This window comes from Heteronotia binoei, chromosome 16 (genome assembly GCF_032191835.1).
Source record: "Heteronotia binoei isolate CCM8104 ecotype False Entrance Well chromosome 16, APGP_CSIRO_Hbin_v1, whole genome shotgun sequence".
NCBI classification, from domain to species: Eukaryota; Metazoa; Chordata; class Lepidosauria; order Squamata; family Gekkonidae; genus Heteronotia; species Heteronotia binoei.
The window spans coordinates 34,619,077-34,644,038 of record NC_083238.1 but is presented as its reverse complement, the minus strand read 5'-3'; the positions used below and the strand labels follow the sequence as shown (position 1 = coordinate 34,644,038).

Here is a 24,962-nt window from a genome sequence, read left to right as displayed (position 1 = left end):
ACTTCTGAATACATTTAAAAGCTAGATAATGGGTTAAAAATATTAAAGTGTGCCTCATTCCATGCTCCTGTCTATGCACTATTAGAATATTATTGCCCTATGGCTATTCTTCCATTGTAGTCTTTGCAAAAAGATTTTTCTTGAGTTGGATTTGCAGCTCCTGTCAACAAACTTCAAGATGATGTATCATGTGTATCATCTTGACCTGACATGTGTGTTTCCTGTCAGAACTTCGGCATCGGACCCCGGTGCGAGGGAATGTATCCCCCCCAGTTGCACCAAAGCAGGGGTCTCCAAAGATGATGGGTCCGGCGCTGCCATCTCCTGATTCGCAGAGAGAGACTTCAGCTCCTGGCGGACCTCCAGAGAGAGCTCTTGCATCAGCCTCACCACCGAACATGTTACCGAGACATCCTGGAACCCGTGCAACTCCAGTGCCTGGAATGGGTAAACAGAGCACTTAATGTTGTTTACAGTTTATATTGTTTTCTCTGGTTACCAATAAAACAGGCCATTTTCAGACAGTATGGAAATGGCATTTTGTTTGGAAATAGAAGAGCAGTTATCTGATTAAGCAGGAGTTCCATATTCAATTAGCCATAACTCTTTACAGCTGGCACCTTATGATACTGAAAACTATTGCCTGAGCTCATTTAACTGTTATGGCTTCTTTGTTTAAATGGCCATAAAACTTTGCAGGATTCTGTAGTCAACAATATAGCATACCTTTTTATGTTCTTGGTGGAGGCATGCTGTAGACTTATATAAATCAGGTACCTAAGAAAACACTTTCAGAATATATTCATGTTTCATATGAAGCCCCAGGCATATTTTTAACATGTACTGTGACATTTATTTAAATGTTTATTCTAAGCAAAAAAAAAAAAGTTCTTGCAGGAATTAAAGCATAAAATACTCCATAACCAAACAGGTCTTTCCTATTAGGAAGGAGAACTTTCTGAAGTCACAACCCAATAAGCAGGGGTTAGCATCAGTTACCTTGTCTGAAATATTAACTTGTCCCTTTAGCATTGACTGAAATGGTTAGATAAACTGAAAGATCTTTTAAAACTTTTTTTCATTGCTAGCTTGACTTCCTGTTTTGCTGATGTAGTTCTGATTTTTAGTCCCAGAAATGAGCTACAAAGAGTGCCCTGACAGTAATTTAAAAATTATTCATGGGTGCAAACTTGGCCATTGTGCATCCTGTCCACCTCTCCCCAGATTAATGCCATGTTCACATGAATGGAAAGTATGGGGCACAGTATGAGAAGGTGTGTGTGTGGTGTGTGGGGGGAGGAACAGGGTGCTTGCACCGTTCACTTCAGCCATTGCCAGTATGTGAAATACTTAACCTAGTATTGCAAACCATAGGAGTGCCGCAGGGCTCAGTACTGGGTCCCATGTTCTTTAACTTGTTCTTAAATGATTTGGAGTTGGGAGTAAGCAGTGAAGTGGCCAAGTTTGCAGATGACACTAAATTGTTCAGGGTAGTGAGAACCAGAGAGGATTGTGAGGCACTCCAAAGGAATCTGTTGAGGCTGGGTAAGTGGGCGTCAACGTGGCAGATAAGGTTCATTGTGGCCAAGTGCAAAGTAATGCACATTGGGGCCAAAAATCCCAGCTACAAATACAAGTTGATGGGATGTGAACTGGCAGAGACTGACCAAGAGAGAGATCTTGGGATCAAGGTAGATAACTCACTGAAAATGTCAAGACAGTGTGCGATTGCAATAAAAAAAGGCAATGTCATGCTGGGAATTATTAGGAAGGGAATTGAAAACAAATCAGCCAGTATCATAATGCCCCTATATAAATCGATGGTGCAGTCTCATTTGGAATACTGTGTACAATTCTGGTCACTGCACCTCAAAAAGGATATTATAGCATTGGAAAAAGTCCAGAAAAGGGCAACTAGAATGTTTAAAGGATTGGAATACTTTCCCTATGAAGAAAGGTTAAAATGCTTGGGGCTCTTTAGCTTGGAGAAACATTGACTGCAGGGTGACATAATAGAGGTTTACAAGATTATGCATGGGATGGAGAAAGTAGAGAAAGAAGTACTTTTCTCCCTTTCTCATAATACAAGAACTCGTAGACATTCAATGAAATTGCTGAGCAGTCGGGTTAAAACAGATAAAAGGAAATACTTCACCCAAAGGGTGATTAACATGTGGAATTCACTGCCACAGGAGGTGGCGGCGGCTACAAGCATAGCCAGCTTCAAGAGGGGGGTTAGATAAAAATATGGAGCAGAGGTCCATCAGTGGCTATTAGCCACTGTGTGTGTGTGTGTATTTGGCCACTGTGTGACACAGAGTGTGTGACTGGATGGGCCATTGGCCTGATCCAACATGGCTTCTCTTATGTTCTTATATGTTTTTATAGGCTCAACCTAGTAATTATATTTTACAGCAACAGAAAAAGATTAAAGGTCACAATTTAATGCAGTTAGTGCTGCCAACAAAAACGGAATATTTAGCCACTGGTGGAAGAAGGTGGATTAGCTGGGTAGCAAAATAAAATAAAGTCCTGTGGCTCCTGGAACAACATTTATTCCAGCATGAACTTTTGTGAATTATAGCTCACTTCTTCAGCTTTTGCAAAGAGGATATTCCACATTTTTCTAGTGAAAATTACCAAAGGGGAAGGTGTTGAAGACAGAGGTTTGGTGTGAATCCCATCATAAATCCTTCAATATGATTCTCTGTTTTAGGGACTGAACTAGTAGGTTGTTAACATGTCATGGGTGATAAGAGAGTTCCAGCTCCTCTCTGTCTCATTGGGTTCAGATAAACTAAAGTATAATTAAGTAGATCTAACAACTGATCAAGAAAGGGGAAATGAGAAGCATAAGAAAATTAACTGCCATCAGTAAAGGGTTATATAGTATGTTACATTTTAAGTAGACCTGGTTAAAGTTCTTAAAAAGTGGGTGCTATTGAGCTATTAGAAGTTATAATGAATAAAGAAATGCAACTCTCTGGTTTAGCGAGGATGAAAGTTAGCATTTAGTTTCTTGATGAATTCTGTTTCAGCATTTTCAATGTTGCATATTCCCTTTGAAGATTTTTTTTTTGTAGGATAGAGACTTCCAGATCTGAAGTATATTGAGGAAGATTAAAATGTTTACCCTCTGGTTTCTGAATATTGCGATTTCTTATCTTAGATTTGTGTTAATTGATTCTCTTGCATAGAGACAGACACATGTATACATTGTTGACACGTGATGGCATATATTAAACTGGATGATGTGCAAGAGGAAGACTCCAAGATGGTTTAGCTGATGTTGTTAGATCCTGTAGTATATTACCAGAGTGTATATGGGGGACAGAGTTGGCTTCTAGGTGTGTTTCAGGCTTTGGTTCCCAATTTTATGTCTGTGTTACATAGTCCATGGTTGTTGCCGGGATGCTGTTTTAAGTTGAGGGGTTGTCTATAAACGAGGAAAGGTCTAATTGTCATGGTGGGAAATAGAAATAGCCTTATCCAGGAGAGGCTGTATGTCATTGGTGATGTGCTAAAGTGGCTTAAGTTGTGAGCTATAGGTGACAGTGTTGTTTTGTTTCTACCTTCCTTGGCTCTATCTTGTAGTAAGGGTGGCTCCAGGTGGCATCAGTTTGCTCCTTTACTATACTAGGAAGATACTGTAGTTTTTAAAAACTGCTTTTTGTAAATCCTCCAGATGAGAGCTCCTATTTGAGGGACTGGAGCAAATGCAATTGGGATGCAATGTTTGACTGTACACCATGGGTTGTTTTATATGATTTGGGTAGTAGCTGGTAGAATGTAGATATGTTTCACATTCAGTAGGTTTTTGATATAAAGTGGTGGTTTTGTGTCCATTGCAAAATTTTACACTTGTGAAAATTTTACACTTGTGAAAATTACAGGAAATATATCTGGTGTTGGCTGGTGCATGTTAAGGTTGATGTTGGGATAAAATTGTTAACGTCCTGGTGGAATCTCTTGAGAGTTTGCTTCCTGTGTGTCTGGGTAATAGTGCAACAATACACCTTTAGTACAAAAATGGTAGCAGCCCCATGGCACAGAGTGGTAAAGCTGTAGTCCGAGCTCTCTGCTCCCGACCTGAGTTCAATCCTGGAGGAAGCTGGGTTCAGGTAGCTGGCTCAAGGTTGACTCAGCCTTCCATCCTTCCGAGGTTGGTAAAATGAGTACTCAGCTTGCTGGGGGGAAAGTGTAGATGACTGGGGAAGGTAATAGCAAGCCACCCTGTTAAAAAGTCTGCCGTGAAAACATTGTGATATGATGTCACCCCAGAGTCTGAAACGACTGGTGCTTGTACAGTGGACTACCTTTACCTTTTACCTTTTTACAGAAATGGTACTAAGGGGCAGGAGCTGAGGAAACAGTGCTCTAAATCAGCCATATAAATGTTTCCATACTATGGTGCCAATGTGTCATTGATCTGAAGGGACAGACTGTTAAGAAATTTAAACTAGTTGTAGTTGACTACAAGTAAACAAAGTTTGGTGGCCAGGTTTGCTGTGGTATTATCTGGAATAATGTTCCTGATGGCTTACAGTCCATCCTTATGGGACATGTTGGTATGCAGAGGTGTTGAACTCATTTGTTATGAGGGCTGGATCGGATATCAATGAGACCTTGAGGGGCCGGACCATGTCGGAATGGGCCGGGTTATTTGTGTACCTATTTAAGATTAGGTAGAAGAGAGAGAAATTTTATAAAGGACACAGACAAACACAATTAAAAAAACTTTTAAAATGCTTAAAATGTTAGCACTCATTGGTCTTAAAGGTGCTTTCTTTGTATTTCTCCCATGGGATCCAGGGAACTGGGCAAAGGAAGCTCTGGCTCTTTCCTTCCTTCCCAAGGAGACTGGGAGGGAGGAGCCTCAGCCAATAGAACAAACAGAGGCTTGGCTCAGTAGCTCTGCTGTGCAATTGAGAGAGCTTGTAAAAGCAAGCTCTGCCTCCTCCCCCCACCCTCCCTCAGCCAATGGAGAAAATAGAGCTCCTGTGCAATTGAGCAAGCCTTGCAAAGCAAGCTGTTATGCAGAAGGAAGCAAGAGAGAGGGAGAAGGAAGCAGATGACAGCCAGTTTCTTGGGGGCCTGATAGGAGCCCTTCAAGGACCTGATTCAGCCCACAGACCACATGTTTGAAACCCCTGGTATACATTCTCAGCATTCATAGTTGCTAAGGCTATGTTTTCTGGGAGACTGTCAATGAACTTTAGTTTCCTCAGAAAGTCTGTTGTATTCCTTAAGAAACTAGGTGTTGATAGTATGTCAGAGGATGGACTCCATGTAGCCAGACACCCCTCCCTTCAGCTTCCAAGCCATATCGTAATTTCTTTAGGAGTGATTTTTCATGAGATCCAAAGGGCTTAAACAGGAAGAAGGCAATGGGAGAGCTCTGTTGTGTGAGTGAAATTGTACTTTCCATGTAAGAACTGTCTTGGCAGTAGTATGTGCAAAAAAGATCCAGGGGTCTTAGTGGGCCATACACTGAACATGAGTCAACAGTGTGATGCAGTAGCTAAAAAGGCAAATGTGATTTTGGGCTGTATCAATAGAGGTATAGTTTCCAGATCACATGGAGTGATGGTATTGCTTTACTCTGGTTTGACTTTACCTAGAGTATTGTATTCAGTCTTGGGCACCACAATTTAAGAAGGATATAGACAAAGGAGGGCAACGAAGATGGTGAGGTGTCTGGAGACCAAGTCCTATGAGGAAAGGTTGAAGGAGCAGGGTATGTTTAGCCTGGAGAGGAGATAACTGAGAGGTGATGTGATCACCATCGTCAAGTTCTTGAAGGGCTGCCATATGGAGGATGATGCGGAGTTGTTTTCTGTTGCCCCAGAACTAACTGGTTAAAATTAAATCAAAGAGTTTTTGGCTAAACATTAAGAAGAACTTCCTGACACAGGAACAGGCTTCCTTGGGAGGTAGTGGGCTCTCCTTCTGTGGAGGTTTTTACATAGAGGCTAGACGGTCATCTGACAGCAATGCTGATTCTGTGAACTTAGGCAGATCATGGAGGGGGGCGGGGAGCAGAAAGGGTTGCGTCAGTGCTTAGTTCTCGTGGCCCTTTCTTACATGTCCAAGGAAATGCTGATTGGCACTGGGTCAGGAAGCAAGTTTTCTCCAGGCCAATTTGGAGGGTTTTTTTTTTTTTTTTGCCAAGATGGAGCAGGGGCAGTGGGTGGGTGGGAAGTATTTGTGAATTTCCAGCACTGTGCACAGGGTTGGACTAGATAGCCCTGGAGATACCTTCTAACTCCATGATTCTATAAGAAATGAATCATGACCCTCCTGTGACACACCATATATATATGTGTGTGTGTGTGTATATATATATATATATATATATTCCTCAGCAGGAACTCATTTGCATATTAGGCTGCATGTCCTGATGTCACCATTGTTCAACACAGGGCTTCTTTGTAGAAGCCAACCAGAACTATGTTTCTGTGCATTCCTGCTCAAAAAAGCCCTGTATCCTAAACACATTCTGCTAGGCTACTGCAGGGTATGTGCAGTAAGTAGTCACATACATGCACAGTGCCTCACTTAAAAGTACTTAAAAGTACTATGTTTATCTAGGGCAGAGTTGTCAAACTCATTTGTTATGAGAACCATATCTGACATAACTGAGACTTTGTGGGGCCGAGCCATTCATGTCATAAAATGTAATGCCAGGTAGTGGAGATATAAACTTTATGAAGGACACAGACAAACACAATTAAAGATTTTTTAAAAACTTAAAAATAAAAATATGCTTAAAAGGTTACCACTCTGGCAATATTTTGTTTATTTAACTGTCTCTGATAACTGACACCTCTTGCTCTGAATTATTGCATCAAAATCTGGAGACAATGTCTGTGCTGTAGCAATTTTGAGTATGTTGTTCAGATGTGTGTCTCTAAGCTGCAAGCCTACTTTTGATTTATTGACATGCATTACAGAAATTTCATGGTTAATGCTTTGAGCCTAAGATTCAGGGGAAAACATGAAATGGCTGGGCATTGTGAGCTATTGTACATAGGATGCTTCATGTTCTGGTCAGCCAATGGAGAAAATAGAGGTTTTGCTCTGTAGCTCCTATGCGATTGAGAAAGCTTGGCAAAATAAGCTGTGACGCCAGACAAAAGCGCAAGAAAGAGAAGGAAGTAGATGACAGTGAGTTGCTTGCAGACCTGATAGGAGCTCTCCAGGGGCCTGATCTCCTCAGACCACATATTTGAAACCCCTGATCTAGGGTGCCATGTTCAATGCTGCTTATGTTGTGTATAGCTGTGATCCAAGGGCCTGAGGAAGAGTGAGCCACTAGATGCACATAAAGAAGATGCAAGAGAACTTGTATGTGCCTGTTCCAAGAATCTGTGATGTGCCCTGCAGCAGGACGTGAAACTCATAATGATAATTGTTATAATCCTAATATGGAACCCTTCTACACTCAACTGCTAATGTGTTTCAAGGTTGGGGTGCTAATGTGTTTCAGGGGTACATATAATATTGAATTGTCTGTCCACATGGTACAGTTGTGTCCAAAAGACTCAAATTTGGAGGAATGGAAATTAAACTCTCAAGTTTTACTGAGCACTAACTTTGCAGTTGAAATTCACCCACTGATAGTCATTTTTAAAAGTGAAATAATGGTCAGTGGCCAAACATCACTATTTTAATCAAATATTTACAGAATAGTAGGTTTTTCATCTCTCATTTCTGTACCATGCAATTAAATATTTCATGACAATATTGAAGGGTATAGTTGGTATAGTATTATAGTATTCCTCAAGAAGATATTTCAAGTGTAATTTGCTTGAAGTAACTGTAAACACAAACAGTATTGTATAAAAGTAATAAAAGTTTCCTGGTATATTTTTCTACCTTGTGAGAAACATCAGCTGAAGTTCATTTGATTTCACTTAATTATCTTTAAACTGGAAAAGATAATTCATTTTTTCATTGCATTATACTTTGTCGAGGAGAATCAATTTAACATGTATTGCCACAGAGCTTCCATATGTCTAAAAATTAATAACCAGCAGGTAGTTGAGAATTTGCCAAGTTTTGCAAAAATGGCCAGTCTGCCCACAATGATTGCTTTTGATGTTCATATTAATTACTGTTGTCCATATCAGCATGAGGAATAAGATGCATGGTTTGAGAGCTGTTAGTGTGCCAAATAATTGAAGAGATTCTTGGGGCACATGGCCTCATGTTTCAAGCTTCTCTGTGTTTTCCCAGACAGCACCTTACTCGAGAGACAAAGGTTGTTTCAAACTGAGATTATCCCCCCCCTTCCCCCAAAAAACTTGTGTTAGATAATGTTGAATATATTTTAATTTGAAAACTAGTGGTTGATAAGATCTTCTTAGTAATTTGTATTCTTCCAAAACAGAATAAAATAGGGGGTCGAAAGGCTGCAGCACGTGACATGTCCAACCCTCATTTTGACACTGTTTCTCATTCAGACCGTACACAAGATGTGAGGCTGTTGGCTAGATTCCGTGCCATGAGATTCTTTGCCCAGCAAAATGCAATTCAAGCCGGAAGAGGAATGCAGTCATCATGGTGGGACAGCAATCAAGGCCAGCTACCTGTCATGCCAAAAAGGAAAGGAGTGGTTAAATTTGGTCCAGCTGACAATGCTGAAGTGTTCACGGCGCTGTGCACTGTAGGTGACAACCTTCTTCCCTACAAAGTCAGCCTTCTTCCTGGCATTTTGCGACAAGTGGATGTCACCCCTTCACAAGATCACGAGTTAATGACTCAGCAGTGAATATCAATGATTTTGTTACAGCAGTCTGTATTTGCAGTCTTCGTCTACAGCATCCTGAAGGGAGAAGACAGCAACTGATACAGGAGATGCTCTGGATGTCACCCCTTCACAAGATCACGAGTTAATGACTCAGCAGTGAATATCAATGATTTTGTTACAGCAGTCTGTATTTGCAGTCTTCGTCTACAGCATCCTGAAGGGAGAAGACAGCAACTGATACAGGAGATGCTCTATCTGCCGGAAGATCAGATGTCAGATACACTGGAGTCTTATACCGAGTTACAGTGAATCCTAGATGATGTCAATAATCTCAGAGATCAAGTGTGGTTTGTTGATGCTTATCGAAGCACTGCTCAGGTATCAGAAACTGATCAGTCAACTAAGTATACTATCAGGGTTTGGGATAGTGCCAAAAATGACTGGGTCACAGGTGTAACACTCTCACAAAAGTTACAATTCATCTCTACTGTGGCTCAGTATATTCTGGAACAGTTCAGACATCAAGCCATTTATACTATGTTGTTGTGCGTAATAGCATTTGCTCTGAGAGGAGTGATATCCTTGGTCAAATCGTCACACTTACAATAAAGTCTGACCTCTATTATGCCAGGAATTTCTGAGCAATTGACCAGAACTGATATTAGCCTAACTTGGAGAAAATTTGGGCATCTCGAGGATGATGAAATGTGGCAGGAGTCTTCCGCAGATGGCTGTCTTTCATTCCAGCATCCCTAATTAGATTCAGGATATGTCTGGCCCAAGCAACAGGCTCTGGACTAACTTCACTGGATGTTATTGCCAGAACTTTGCATGAGCATCCAACTTTCCCTTGGTATACAGTTATAATAATGCATCCAGAAGAATGGAGAAATGCTGTTCATGCCTTGCAGCTTATCAGTAACAACCGATGTTATGGATATAGAGGTGATTTCTCGATTGTATGGTCTATAAGATATAAGTCTGTGTCATACATATGTGGTAAACTATTAATGTGGAGACAAAACTCTGATGGATTGGAAAGGGTTTCAGGAGGACAAGAAAAAAAAGGACACGATTGATACTCTGATTTGAGGCTACATCTCAGCACAGGAAGGCCTTGATCTGGACAAGGACCCTACCAATGAGGAAATGGCCGGATTTGAGGATCTGCTCATGCTGGTGAAAAATTACCCTGTAAGAATGATGGGTCATCCGGATGCCACCACTGACTGACAGTGAGAGATGGTAGATGAAGGGGATGAAGAGTAAAGCTCTAGTGGAGATCAGTTACAATAACATTTGTTTTCAGGGTTTTTTTTAAAGAAACCAGAAGAAAACAAAAAAAGTTTGGTCAGTGACATTCCAATTCTAAAAGTACTTACTTAGAAATGTGTTGTGTTAGTTTCAATAGAGCTTGCTTTCAAATAAAGGTTGTTGGGTTGGATCCTACAGATTGAGAGCATGCATGTGATCTTGGAGCAGATATTTCCTTCCTCCCTTGCCCTCCCCTCCCCTAGTGCTAGAATTTGTGAGGAGCCTCAGTGGCAAAGATACCATACAGCACTGAACACTGCAGTGGGGCAAAATCACCCCTTCTTCTGCTGGCAAGGTGAAGCAAGGTTTCCATTCATGCAAGAGGGAAGAGAAGTGGTTTCATTTGATTCCTCCCAACTGCAGACCCTCGTGTCTCATGGGATGTTTTCCATGAAGCTACCTCGAGGCTCAGTGTCCGCTGTTTGATGGTCAGTAGGGGGCTTTGGGAGGAGACAAAGCAAGATCCTCAAACACTTTCAGATCGTATTTGGAAGAGCCAGGCCATTATTTAAGTCTTACTAATTATATAAAATGTTTATAATGTGAATATTCTCTTTTGAAACCTTTTGCTGACTGAGAGCTAATCTATATTAAGTGGTCTGCAGGCATAAGCTCTTGCTTAAGAACTTATGAAATGATTTGCTGGCTCAGATCTGTCTAGTCCAGCATTCTTTGCAAAGGATGCTAGCAACAAGAAAGCTCTAGATGGTCCACCAGGTTCCCCCCCCCCCCTATCTTTGTGTGTGTGTAGCCAACCAAATGAGCCCAGAGTAAGAGGCTAGAAAGATAGGCATGCGCCCTCCCATTAAGTTCTATAGGATACAATAGTTTGGCAAAATGTAGGAGGTGAGATAAAACCTTGTTACCCTCTGGAAACTGGATAGTTGTGGATCAACCAGGTTCAGCCAACCCTGAAGAGGCAGAAGACTCTGCCCATGTGACATGGAGTCACTCACAAACTGTAGGTTTAGCAACATCAAAAATTGTATCCAAGTGTACCTCATTCCTTTCATAAAAAGTCATGAAACAGTCAAAAATGACTTGATGCTTTGTGGTTTTGATGCATAAGGGATTTTGACAATACAAAAAAGAGAGCCTTTCTTTGCAACCATAGAGTTAGAGAAAACTTTGTAACTATGCTTGTATTTGTCACAGAGAAAATCAGAAGCCTCTTTTATTTTGTATATTTGTTCCTTCTTTGTTGTTTTTCTGTTATTCATTATTCCCTAATAAAAAACTTTCTTGTGGTAAAAATCTCCAAGTGTACTTTTGTGGTTGGTTGTGTGATACGTACAGTAGCCTGAAATATCCAGAGAGCATGCGTGTTAGAAAAGCTGAGTAAACTTGGCACATTTAATATGAAGTTCCTCCTGACAAAAATATGTAATCTTTCATTGAAATCTGCCTCCGTTCCTGAGGACTGGAAGGCAGCAAAAGTCTCCCCCATCTTTAAAAAGGGTTCCAGAGGAGATCCGGGAAACTACAGGCCAGTCAGTCTGACTTCAATATCGGGAAAGTTGGTAGAAACCATTATCAACGACAGAATGAGTAGGCACATTGATGAACACGAGTTATTGAGGAAGACTCAGCATGGGTTCTGTAAGGGAAGATCTTGCCTCACTAACCTGTTACATTTCTTTGAGGGGGTGAGCAAACATGTGGACATAGGAGACCCGATAGATATTGTTTACCTTGACTTCCAGAAAGCTTTTGATAAAGTTCCTCATCAAAGGCTCCTTAGTAAGCTTGAGAGTCATGGAGTAAAAGGACAGGTCCTCTTGTGGATCAAAAACTGGCTAATTAATAGGAAGCAGAGAGTGAGTATAAATGGGCAGTCTTCACAGTGGAGGACGGTAAGCAGTGGAGTGCTACATGGCTCAGTACTGGGTCCCATGCTCTTTAATTTGTTCATAAATGATTTAGAGTTGAGAGTAAGCAGTGAAGTGGCCAAGTTTGCAGATGACACTAAATTGTTGAGGGTGGTGAGAACCAGAGAGGATTGTGAAGCACTCCAAAGGGATCTGTTGAGGCTGGGTGAGTGAGCGTCAACGTGGCAGATGAGGTTCATTGTGGCCAAGTGCAAAGTAATGCAGATTGGGGCCAAAAATCCCAGCTACAAATACAAGTTGATGGGGTGTGAACTGGCAGAGATTGACCAAGAGAGAGATCTTGGGGTCGTGGTAGATAACTCACTGAAAATGTCAAGACAGTGTGCGATTGCAATTAAAAAGGCCAATGCCATGCTGGGAATTATTAGGAAGGGAACTGAAAACAAATCAGCCAGTATCATAATGCCCCTGTATAAATCGATGGTGCGGTCTCATTTGGAATACTTTGTGCAATTCTGGTCACCACACCTCAAAAAGGATATTATAGCATTGGAAAAAGTGCAGAAAAGGGCAACTAGAATGATTAAGGGTTTGGAACACTTTCCCTATGAAGAAAGGTTAAAACGCTTGGGGCTCTTTAGCGTGGAGAAACGTCGACTGCGGGGTGACATAGAGGTTTACAAGATTATGCATGGGATGGAGAAGGTGGAGAAAGAAGTACTTTTCTCCCTTTCCCACAATACAAGAACTCGTGGGCATTCAATGAAATTGCTGAGCAGTCGGGTTAGAACGGATAAAAGGAGGTACTTCTTCACCCAAAGGGTGATTAACATGTGGAATTCACTGCCACAGGAGGTGGTGGTGGCTACAAGCATAGCCAGTTTCAAGAGGGGGTTAGATAAAAATATGGAGCAGAGGTCCATCAGTGGCTATTAGCCACAGTGTGTATATATATGTATGTGTGTGTGTGTATTTATATGTATGTGTGTGTGTGTGTATTTATATGTATGTATATGTATATATATGTATATATATTTATATGTATGTATATATATATATAAAAAAAATTGGCCACTGTGTGACTCAGAGTGTTGGACTGGATGGGCCATTGGCCTGATCCAACATGGCTTCTCTTATGTTCTTATGTTTAAGTTTTATAGTTTAAAGAGGACATGACAGCATTAAAATAGTACCCATAAATAACCACAGAGAGTGAGAGAATTTTCCAGCTCTCTTTTCATACAAGGTAATAATGTCCCTGCTATATTCCTTGTGGTTCATTAGTGTAAAAATTAAGCGCTAGAAACTGGACTTTAATTTGACAATAGGGTTGAAGTTCAAACAAAAACAATATATATTTGGGTCATTTCTTCTCATTTTAAATCTTTAATATAGAAAGGTAGGAAATGTATTATGCACATTCTTTATTAACTGAGTAGATGAAATTGACAGCAGTCTATTAATCCTCTAGGTCTTCATCCTCCAGGGCCTCCATTGGCAAGACCGATTCTTCCTCGAGAGAGAGGAGCCTTGGATAGAATTGTTGAATATCTGGTTGGAGATGGTCCACAAAACAGGTAAAATGTCACTCACTCTGGTAAATAAAGTCACTCACTCTGGTAAATCATCAAATTCAGGGGCTCTTCTCAGGTTATCATTGTGACTCTTTCTAGTATCCCATCAGAAATCCAATGCTGCCTGGGAGGAGTCCATACTACAGTGGCTTTTCCCCACAATAGTATATTTCCTTCCAGAAAATAGGGTGAGTGATGAAGGTAATGTTAGAAGGGGCCCTTAGTTTATCTTTCTGATAATTTAGATAAACTATTTTATTTAAGTTATTTTAAACTCTTGTGAAGCACTTACTATAAACTTAAATGGGTTGACTTATCGTAGTGCCTTTTGGAGTACTGACTATTGTGGCTGAAGCTTCAGAGACTTGTTTTGCAGGGGAGGGAGTGCTATAAATAGAACAAATGAAATAAGTAAATAGATTAAAATAAATAAAAACCTATAAATCGTTGACATGCTTGAGAAGTTATGCAAATGTAATTTATTTTCATACATTGTCTTTAAAATTTCCATTACTTGCCCTCTTACCAAACCAATGCTAGTTAGTTGCATCACATCATAAGAGTACAAAATTATGCATCTTGAAACCAAATATAGGGGCTTCAGTAGCTAAGTCATAATATCATTGGAATTACTCAACTGACAGCTTGAAATTGTAATAATGTGATATCTATTAATGCATGACCTTTACTACTTTAATCTTAAATGTTAATGCCCTCTTGCTGTTTTCTAAGTCTTCTCAAGTGCTCCAGCAGCATGACTTAATTAATAGATAAATCAAACAGTTAAATCAACGTTGGTATTGTCTGATCTCTTCTTTAGATATGCACTTATATGCCAACAATGTTTCTCACATAATGGAATGGCTCTGAAAGAAGAGTTTGAATATATTGGTAAGCACAAACATGTATATTCTGCTGCTTGCATAAGAGTTTGTTCAGGCATCTTCAGAATGTAGTAATCTATTGTATGATAACTTGAAGGCCACAGCCCAACACAGAGTAAGCTTGCTCATGCCCATATGTGGTCTGGAAGGCACATTTGCAGTAGATAAGGATCCATGCGAATAGAGCCTGTTGCTTACATGAGTCTCATTCACTTTGGGGTAACCACACTTAAGACAGAGACCTCTTCCACCACCTCTCACTCCTGCTCTAAAGGAGCTGCAGGTGTTAATTTTAACACCTGGAGCGTGGATGAGAGTTGCTGAACAAACTTTGCCTCCTAAGCAAGGTTTGAATTGAGACTGGGGATCTTGAAATAGAGTTTGAAAAGACATAAAAATACTCATTGGGAGTTATATTTAGCATGTAATCAGCACCAAATACTAGGATGCCCACAATACTGTACCTATTCTGAAGACACATTCTTTGTGAATGTGAGTGGATACAAGATGATTGGATGAGGAAGGAGACTGTGCAAGCAGTAGGAATACCAGAAGCTTATGTTTTGTCTTCTGAATGGGGTTCTTCTGGGAAATGCCAAGTGCCTGGAACTTGATAGCCTTTTGATTTACACAAACTAGGAGGTTTGTCATTCTCTGAAGAGAGCTTTCCAGGGCTAAGCAGGGATTAAACAAATGTTCCAGTGAAATCCAAGGAGAAGAGATCCAGAGAGAAGTGCATAGAAGCAGCCATAGATAGAGGGCCAAGTGCAGCAAGAGAGCCAAGGCTCGGGGTTTACAGCAAAGCCACAGCACCTGAAGATCTGTGTACTGATCATGTTTGGATAAAAATCAGGGCAGCTCTGATATCAAGCAGGATAATAACAGGAAACATTTTTATGAAATGTTCCCAAGCTTGGTGAGAGATGTAAGTCAAAGCACCTCGATTTGACTGAAAGCTGTTCAATGATAGTCTTTAACAGCCTTCCATGCTTGACTGAATCATTTTTTTTACCCTGGATTTCATTCTGCCAACAGCCTTCTCTGTGAGTTGATGGCAATGCCTTGAAGGCTGGCCTCTCTAATGGACTCTTCTGGGTGTTTCTGCTCCCACCCATCCTTCTGCCATCTTGCCTTCTATTATTTTGCAAATAGCCCTGAGCCTAGGCTTGCAGAGCTGTGAGTCTGGCATAAGGCTGGCTGACTGTGCCCACCAAAGTGCTTGCAAGTAGGAAAGGAGAAACCAATAACATGGAAGTTGAATGAGCGCAGGGATCAAGGTTTAGTATTGCTTGTCTTTGTAATGGATTGTTGTCCTTTTTTATCCATTGCTTCATGAGTTCCATTTATAGATAACACAGAATGTATTCTGAAGTTTTTAAAGTTCTGTAATGTCTGGGTCAAGAAATCTGTGCAAAGCTCCATGAAGAGTGGGCTGCAGAAACTAGGATTGTTCTGGGCTTGAGAGCAGAGCCCTGGACAGTTTTCTCTCTAGAGCCTCTCCAAGTTTCAAGACTTTTCACTTTACCAGATCTTTAACAAAAATTTGCTCTCATGGCAAAAATCTCTGGGAGGCATCAGGGAATGGAAACAAACTCCCGGGGTTATTCTTTAGTTTTATGGCTGACAGTAACTTAAGACAGATTCCACTCATCATTGAGCACAGCTGTGTATTTTTCATCTTTTCAGCAAACAAAGTAATGGGAAAGAAATTATCCCAGACCATTGCTCTTTTCTGTTTCATGTAAGTGTGTCTGCCCATTTGCTTGGCTCAGGACATATCCATTATTCGGGAAATATTTAAATAGCCAGTGCATTTAACATGTTCTTGTAATAAGACATTTTTGCTGAAATATTTTCCCAGCAGTGAGTGTGTGCTAAAGATTCAACCTAAGCCCTTCTGAATGGGTTTCTTCAGCTTGACGTACATTCATTAGAAATCAGAAGCCATATTGTACATGTAAATGACAGGAGGCTTATTTTGGATAGTTAGCCCAAAGTTAATACACCATTGTTTGGTGTTATGGTGTGACAACTTTGGTCTTTTAAGGGTTAGGAATATTTTCGAGATGATGAGAGTGTGATGTTCCAAACTATTTATTTCCCTGGGAGATATGTAAACCTTCTTTGATTACATCTGCTTAAAGAAGGCTATAGAAGTATAATAGCAGTGTTCAGTCACAGATGTGAATATTTGCAGAATGATGTGCTGCAATCCTTAAATTTTTGTGCCATTCATAAAGATTTTGAATATCCCCCAACCCCTACGATGTATATGGAGTCAAACTACCTATAGGGAAACAAAATGCTAAAATAAGTGCACATGTTTTCCGTTGTACAAATGCAGTCAGTGAAGAAGGCTGATGAAGGACAAAGAAGCTTCTGTGAACATTTTCTTCCTGGAATAAAAAAAAATTCAGACATCATAGGCATATTTGAAAATATCAGATCAGTTTTTCAATAAGAGCTGGTTCATAGACCAGATTCTACAGAGAAGTTTGGTCTCATGATCTGCCTTCCTGCATTTCCTCTTTCACAGCAAACTGTAGCTTGTTTTGCCTTTCCAACAGGAAGTGGGTTCCCAAACAAAGTACAAGGGCGGGGAGAGCTTGAGGATGAGGGAAGAAATCAGTATGTAATAATACTGAATCATGGTTTGGCGTTCCACATGACTATAAGGTTTTTCTTTTTAAGAGCAGAGTGCAAATTTTTGCTGTAAAATTGTCTTACAAGATTATCCATTTGTTTCTGAATACTCCTAGCAAGAGAAAATTAGTTTCTCTGTTTCTGTCCTACACATGTTGTTGACCTGTAGAAACCAGCTGATGCTTGTTGCTTCCAGCAAATACACAGCCAATCACCATATCTCACAATTTTTACTCTGGGTTGTGCATGTTCTCTGCCACAACTGCTGCCATTGCAGTATTCCCATTGAAATTCCAGGAAGGAAGGGGAAGGGTTTAAAGAGGAAATTGTTTCAGAAACAAACAAGCCCCAGACACCTCCAGGTGCAGAAGCTTTTACACCTGTTCCTGCTCTCCTAAGAGATTCCAGGAAGGGCAAGAGGAGCCAAATGCTGGAGAGCTGCTGACAAAAGGAAAAATCTGATTTTTTTTTCTTTTTGGTGTTCCAATATTTTGTTCCATCCCCACAGCAATGACCTACACTCATGTAGATATACTTACATGCTAAATGGATGGCTAACCCTAGATTGGATGTGGCAGAGGAGGGAAACCCGGATGCCTAGTAAGTTCAGTAGGGAAGGTTCCTAATTCCAAAAGTCTGAAAAATGTTGCCTTGAGGTGTAATTACATTCCTGACCTTTCCATACACTGGACGTTTATTAACATGAAAGAAAAGAGCAGTTGTACCAACCTGAGCCGCAGACTCAAAAGGTGTTTGAAAATATGCAACAGCAATCTATCATTTGAGTAGAGAGTTGTAAAAATATATAACTCTTTTGGGGGGAGGTTGCCACATAAGGTTTTTAGTGTTGTTTAAACTGAAAACACAGTAAATAGCTAATAATGGAGAGGGGAGGGGAAGATAAGTTCAGTGACCGTTACTTTTAAAATATCAGGATAAAGCTTTTTTAGTTGCCTGTTATCATTTTCCAGGTACTGAAAAAGATCTTTAATATCATAGAAAGGCATACTAAGGCTCAGGAGCCATTTCTGTTCAATGAGCTTACTGGATGTATTTGTGTGAAACTTTTTTGTGCAGCATTCAGATGTGCCTACTGCTTTTTCCTGAATCCTGCAAGAAAAACAAGGCCGCAAGCTCCACGACTCCTCGATTACAGCGCTGAAAAGAAGCAGCCTACAGAGTTGCAGAAAACTGCAGAATCACCAGAGTCTGGGGAAGATAAACTGCACGAGAGCCAAATGGTTGACGGCATGTATAGATCCACTAAGTTGCCATTGAGTTAATGATAGCAGTTTGTTATGGTGATTAGAAATGTCCCCCCTCCCATGTTATAGCTACTCATTATGTGTTATACATGGGGAGAGGGGATGCTTCTTCTTGTTTTTGTCTTGTTTTTCTGGGGATTACATATTCTTTGTGTGTGTGTGTGTGTTGGTCATGACTTGGGAGCTCACAAGCTTGGAGGACCCTCTCTCTCTTGCCACGTACGTGTGCAGCAACCTTACTCCTTATATCTTAATTCACACCCTTTACTTCTGTAAAGGAAGGTCTGCAGTTCTGTCTTGTTCCCTTTGGCTTCTTGACACAGCACTGGGGTTCTTCTGACCAAAATGTATAAAATCCAGCCTTTACCCTGAAAGAGGATCTGGATCCCAGGGTGGTTAAATTTCATTGTTTCAAGCAGGTCATTGGGTTGAGGCAAGGTTGCAGTTCCTCCTTTGTTCATTAAGTTAGTTCACTCTTTTCCCTGGGGCAGGAAAGCTAGTAAAACTGACTTGTTTAAAAATGGGGAGTTCAAAGACAGATTGTCAACTTTAATTTAACACAGTCCTTTTTGAGATGTTTTATAGGCTAAAAATACAGCAATCATTCCACTAACCAAAATGCAACTCTGTGCCTTTTTCTTTCTAAGAAAAATTGTGAGAGACTTCAGGTAAGAAAGCTTCTTTGGGATATACACAGATAGGATCTAAACTTTGGAATCTTGATATTTGTTCATCTACAAAGAGTACTGCTATTTGTCAAAACTGTTTATGCTATTGATGCAGAATGATATCTGTTTTCCTCTGATAGATGGCATGATAAAAGATCAGATTAATTTTTTATTTAGAACAGGGATGGCCAAACTTGCTTAATGTAAGAGCCACACAGAATAAACATCAGATGTTTGTGAGCCGCAAGACAAGAAAGGAAGAAAAGAAGGAAAATAGATGGAGGTAGAGGTAGAAAGAAAGCAACTTTAACATTAAATGCATTCTCCAAACTGCCAGCTGGAGAAGTGATTTAAAGAGATAAATGCCTTCTCCAAGCTGGCCAATGGGGCAGTGAGGGCCTCAAAAGCCACACAATACATATGAAAGAGCCACAGTTTGACCACCCCTGATTTAGAATATGCTACCTCTCTGCCTGACAATAACAAAGCTAACATGGGGGAGAAAATTAAAATACAAAAAACCACATAAGATACAGTAACAATGAAGAAGAAGAATAAGAAGAAGAATTGCAGATTTATATCCCGCCCTTCTCCCTGAATCAGAGACTCAGAGCAGCTTACAATCTCCTATGTCTTCTCCCCTCACAACAGACCCCCTGTGAGGTGGGTGGGGCTGGAGAGGGCTCTCACAGCAGCTGCCCTTTCAAGGACAACCTCTGCCAGAGCTATGGCTGACCCAAGGCCATTCCAGCAGGTGCAAGTGCAGGAGTGGGGAATCAAACCTGGTTCTCCCAGATAAGAGTCCGCACACTTAACCACTACACCAAACTGGCTCTACCTTGAAAAGCCAGTAGTAGAAACCTTGAAAAGCCAGTAGTAGAACTAAAAAGCATTAAAGGCAATTAACTTCCCCCCCAGCAGTGTGAACAATAACTTTTTCCCCCAGCCGTCAAATATCGGCAACCCCAGCAAGTGCAGGGATTCCTTTCCATCTGTCCCCTTCCCCTGGAAAGGCTGAAAGTGAAGATGTCAGCTTAATCTTTCACACATGATGGCCTTACTAGCACTGATAGTACATTAGACTTCTTGTAGTACAAAATAGTTGTTGAATTTCACAGTATTTCTGAGTTCAGCGGTATTGCCAGAATTTCACACTTGTTCAGAGTTCAGCGGTATTGCCATGTAATTGTATGCAGGATTCTAATTAACATTTTTACTGTAAGATCCAGTTCCTTTCTGACATGACATACAAACCTGGGTGTTTGTGCTGTGTACAAGTTTGGCTAATGGTGGTGTTCGCATACTTCCTGCCTATGGAGCACCGCTGAAGTGTTTGACGTAACTCTGGTTCTTTGACATGTCATGGCCAGTGCTGGGGACAAATTGAAATTTGAAATTTCACTTGGTGGAATGAAACAGATTGCATTCGCGTAGAACTCTAGTTTTTGAGGAAGAAAGGAATTCAGTTTGGTCCAACGCTTACATTCAGATGCCACAATATATTGGATTTAGTTGGGACTTTCAAAACCAGCAAACTTTGTCATTCTCCACATACAATGGGAAGAGGAAGGGAGGTATCTAGGTACAGGCATTTGCCAGCTTCATGCCCGGCAGAACCAAATGCTTTTTTGTGACAACTGACTGCAGCCTTGTTTGTAACAGGTTAATGCAGAATTTTCTTGAACAAAAAATTCATGTTAAAAGTGGCTTTGAGGGTGATGGTTAAGCTACCACATGAGCTTCTTGTTGCCTAACAGCTCAGTCCTTAAGAACATTTTCCTGGGATTAAACCCCCATTGAGTAGACTTCTGAGTTGACCTCCTTAGAATTGCTCTCTAACTTCTAGCTAAGCAGTAGCTGCTTTGGAAAAATTTAGCAGGGTCTGTTCAAACGAACTTCATGGCTTTATATCATTGCAAGTGGTAAATAAATGCAGACAAAATGAGGTGGATACATTGGTGCTGAAACTACCTACAGATTTTGCCCTAGAATGCCAGCAACTTGGGGGCTCTTCCAGACACATTCATGAAGGTCATTCCCTAATTCATGAACCAGTGAAGAAAACTTTGCCAAGCCAAGCCAGTCACCAACTTGGAAAATGCATTTAATAGGACAATTACTGTATCTTCTACATGTTGGTATCTTTAGAAGATTTTGACCTGAAGAATGGAGCTCTTTATCAGCTTCTGTTGGAAGAGCTGGGCTGTCTTACTTATATGAGGTCTTAATAGGTAATAATCAGCACCTTGAATAGGGCTAGGAAACAAAGAGGAAGCCAGTGCATGTGCTTGGCACATTCTGGCCAACTGCTCCTCGTAAATTAGTTGAAGAATACTGTATCACTTTCCAGGTTATCTTCGAGGGCAGCCGCATGCAGAGCATGGCATAATAGTCTAGCCTCAAAGTTACTGTGGTAGGAATCAGCATGGGTAGATCAGTGGAGTCCAAATGGAAAGCCGTTTGCCACACCAAATAAACAGAACAAACCACACTTTTGGCCACAACATTAACCTGTTTCTCCAGCAGGAGGGTGGGAGCTCAACATCAACAGACTCCTAACAGCTTTAGAGGTAATTTTGCATTATCAAAGTTAAGGAGTTCCATACCCTGCAAGAGTTCAGTCTTAGCCATCAACATCATCTCTGTCTTGCCTGGATTGGTGTGGGTATAGCAATAGCATTTGAGGACGGCACAGTAGCACTTGAGGACACTTCACCGTCCTTTGAAACAGCAGTGATGGTGACAGTAATATCTGTATTTTGTGCTGCAGAGTATCAGACTTTTGTGCTCAGGTCATGCATTCTGTGACCCACGTAAATTATATAAATCATACAGTCCCATGGCTTCCTCTCGCTTAGCATGTTTTTGCTGCTTTTACTACTGGCATCGTTCTCTTTCTGCCAGTTGCATGGAGTCCTGTAGAGGAGAAAAGTGGGTTGAACAACTTCGAATACATTTAAATAACTAAATAGTCATGGAAAGAGGCAAGGAGCTGTATAGGTATATAGTTGGGGAGGCCAAACTAAGCGAATATATGGGGGAGGGAAAGATGGAAAGAAAGCAACTTTAACTTTAAATGCATTTTCCAAGTTGGTGACTGGCTTGGCTTGGTGAAGTTTAGAGACAAATGCCTTCTCCAAGCCAGCCAACGGGGTGATGGGGGCTTTGAGAGCCACATAATATGTGTGAAAGAGCCACAGTTTGGCCACCCCTGGTATACAGCTGTAGCTTCATCCTCTGACCATTGAGAATCTTACTAAGCTTCTGCCATTGCTCTGGGCATTCTTTACAGCTTTGTAAAAAGTGGGATTCTGTCTCCATGGCTCATACTTATTTACTTAGATATTTATACCCTGCTATTATCCCCATTGGAGACCCAAAGAAGCTTACATGATTCTCTGTCAGTATTCAACGCATACAGAAATTTGTGCACGAGATTTGGACTTAAGTCATTCTTTGTTCTTATCCTTATTGCTTTCCTGCCTCTGAAGCCTTCTATAGTATTTTGCACATCCTGCTGGCAACAGCGTCGCTTTCCCAGGTTTTCTTGTTGCTGACTACACAGCAATTTGTGATCACTTGAGCTATGTAGTTTAGCCACTACGTTCGTTTGGGGCAGTAGGGAATTGCAAGGAGAGGATGCTGATAAACTCCTTGAGATTTCCGAGATAATTGCAGTGCTGCGGGAAACCCTGCTTAGCCAGTGCTCTCCATGGTTGTTTGTTTAGTATACTAGTTAACCCCGTCCTTCTCGGAAGGACTGTGGCACTCGGGAGTGACTTGAGTTCTCTGTGTTTGCTATTCTCATCGCTAATACCCTTTAGAAATTTATATCAAATTTCTGGATGCACCACTTGCAAAAGCTGCACAGGTTTGCTGAGGGCTGAAATGAATTCAGGATTTATTCTAGAAATTATGTTCCTACCTCTCAGCCACCTGGCTTTCAATGTATGCACATAAACTAGAGCGTTGAGCCAAAATATGTCCCAGTGGTCCAGGAAAAAAATCCTCCCAGGAGGGACTTCTGGTTATGGAAATGAGCATGGTCAAAATTCTGTAGCTGTTCGGCTGAGGCCAAAATCTGGTGAGTTTTGAAGTGAGGTCAGGAAATCTCAGAGCCAGTAGCAGAGACAATGTACAAGGAGATCAGGAGAAATATATGAAGAGAGTCTTTAGGCAGAGGATCTCAGAGCAACCACCTTAGGGGAAAGCACTCCTATGTAATCTAGTTGGGAGGAAGAGGAAATACAAGTGAGATGTCATGAGCTTAGCTGGGAATAACTGCAGCAAGATCCAGCGAAGAAGGGAGGCAAAGACGCAATCACATACCTGTTCCACTCAGAGCTTCTCCTCCTGTCCTGCTTACATAAGGAGCTAGAGTTGCAGCCTCCTCTCACAATGTTTTGTAAGGTTTCAGGTTTTAAAGTTGGCTTGGAGCATAGAACATGATAGTACCACAGGGATGGATTCTGTGCCCTACTGAATCCCAATACTGCTTCTCTTGCAGAACCTCTAGAAGATGCTCCCCCAGTTACAGACCAGGGAGATGACAAAGCACTGAGCACTGAGGACTTCAGTGACAAAGCAGAAGAGGAAGCTGAGAAGGAGCCCTCAGCAAGCCAAGAAACACCTGCAGCTTCAAAACACAAGTCCATTGTTCCAGCTGACCAAAGAGAAGAACTTCTGGCAGATGCTGAATAAGTGCCTAATCATTTATAGCTATCTTTCTTTCAGTTGTTTAGTTTTCCGGTGGGTTGTTTTCTAAGGCTTGATTTGTGTTTTCACTCTCATGAGCTCAGAGTGCCACTCCCACAATATGTCAAAGCAATGTCTACTACGAGGTATTGTGCTGCAAGAGTGTGTGTGTGGGGGGGGGGTACGTGTATGTGTGTGTTTGGTGAGCAGAAGCACTTCAGAATGCACGCATTAGCTGAAGTCTAATCCTGGCACAGGTAACCTTATGTATTTGTTTTGCATATTAAGATAAGCTTGCTTAAAGGAGTATTTTTGTGTCTGAGTGATCTCAAATATAGTATTATTTGGTCATGGAACGAAGAGAGACTGTAAATGACTTAACATTGCAATCCTATGCAGAATTCCTCCACTCTAAACAAGCCGAAGTCAATGGGCTTAGACTGGAGTATCTTGGCACAGGATTGCACGGCAAAAAGATGTGTATTTAACTTTGGGTGGTCACTAAAACTTTTAGAACATTTTGTAATATTTAGCGATTGAAATGAACTCAAACATTAAATACTTGGATGTTTACAGGAGGAATGGTGCTTAGGGTATTTAAGCAGTACAGATGTGTCATTACAGTTGAAAGAAACCCCTAAAGCTTTGGGGAAGGTGAGCACTAGGAGAGTCTAGTTAAAGAAGCAAACCAAGGTACAGTCCCCGGGACTATTTACATAGCAGATAGACTAAAAGTGTGTGAAATAGAAGGCTAGCTTGTGTTTACATGAGGCGTAGGAATCTCTACACTTGATTGTACTTGAATACTGAACATTATTTATACCTGTACAATAATGACAACATAAGTGAATTTTATGTATTTTGTTAAAGAAAAATAAAGACACTGTAGCATTAAACATCTGCTTTGCATGTTGTGATTGTCTTAAAGCGTGGACTGGCCTGTTTAAGTATTTATATCCCACTGTTCTCAGAAAAGGACTCAAAGCAACTGTTAAAAAAATAATAAACCAGAGCGCACATCGAACAATCAACAAACCTCCAGAACACTGCAGTGTAATATGTGCACTTGTCTGAATCTTTTTTATTTTGTGAAAAATCCTGAAGGTAGTGCCAGGATTTAGAAGAGCTTTCATAAAACAATACAAGTGCATTCCACGTTGAAGGATATATACACATTTCCTGTCTTCAGATAAGGATTGTTTCACTGTTTAATTATTGAGTTACTGTGTTGGTGCTTAAGAATACATTTGCAAACCTGGATTTCTGTGCAACGTCTCAGATTCCCGTTGACCCACGATTGGCCAGTGAATCCACAAAGCATATGAAGCTGATACAGTG

At 40.9% G+C, this 24,962-nt stretch overlaps 1 protein-coding gene across 4 annotated transcripts in view; it reads left to right on the top strand.

The window, feature by feature from the left end:
* LNPK (lunapark, ER junction formation factor) overlaps positions 1-24,520 on the top strand; it is an 81,373-nt gene extending 56,853 nt beyond the window's left edge. The window contains exons 8-12 of one of the 4 annotated variants that reach the window (XM_060257005.1): positions 229-447; positions 13,367-13,472; positions 14,290-14,360; positions 18,074-18,244; positions 23,437-24,520. In XM_060257005.1, the coding sequence (XP_060112988.1) occupies positions 229-447; positions 13,367-13,472; positions 14,290-14,360; positions 18,074-18,244; positions 23,437-23,630 (761 nt within the window). In that variant the 3' untranslated portion in view covers positions 23,631-24,520. Of the gene's footprint in view, positions 1-228; positions 448-13,366; positions 13,473-14,289; positions 14,361-18,073; positions 18,876-23,436 lie in introns of those variants that run through there. The other 3 variants (XM_060257003.1, XM_060257004.1, XM_060257002.1) reach the window with 3 other exon arrangements.
* Positions 24,521-24,962: the final 442 nt, after the last annotated feature.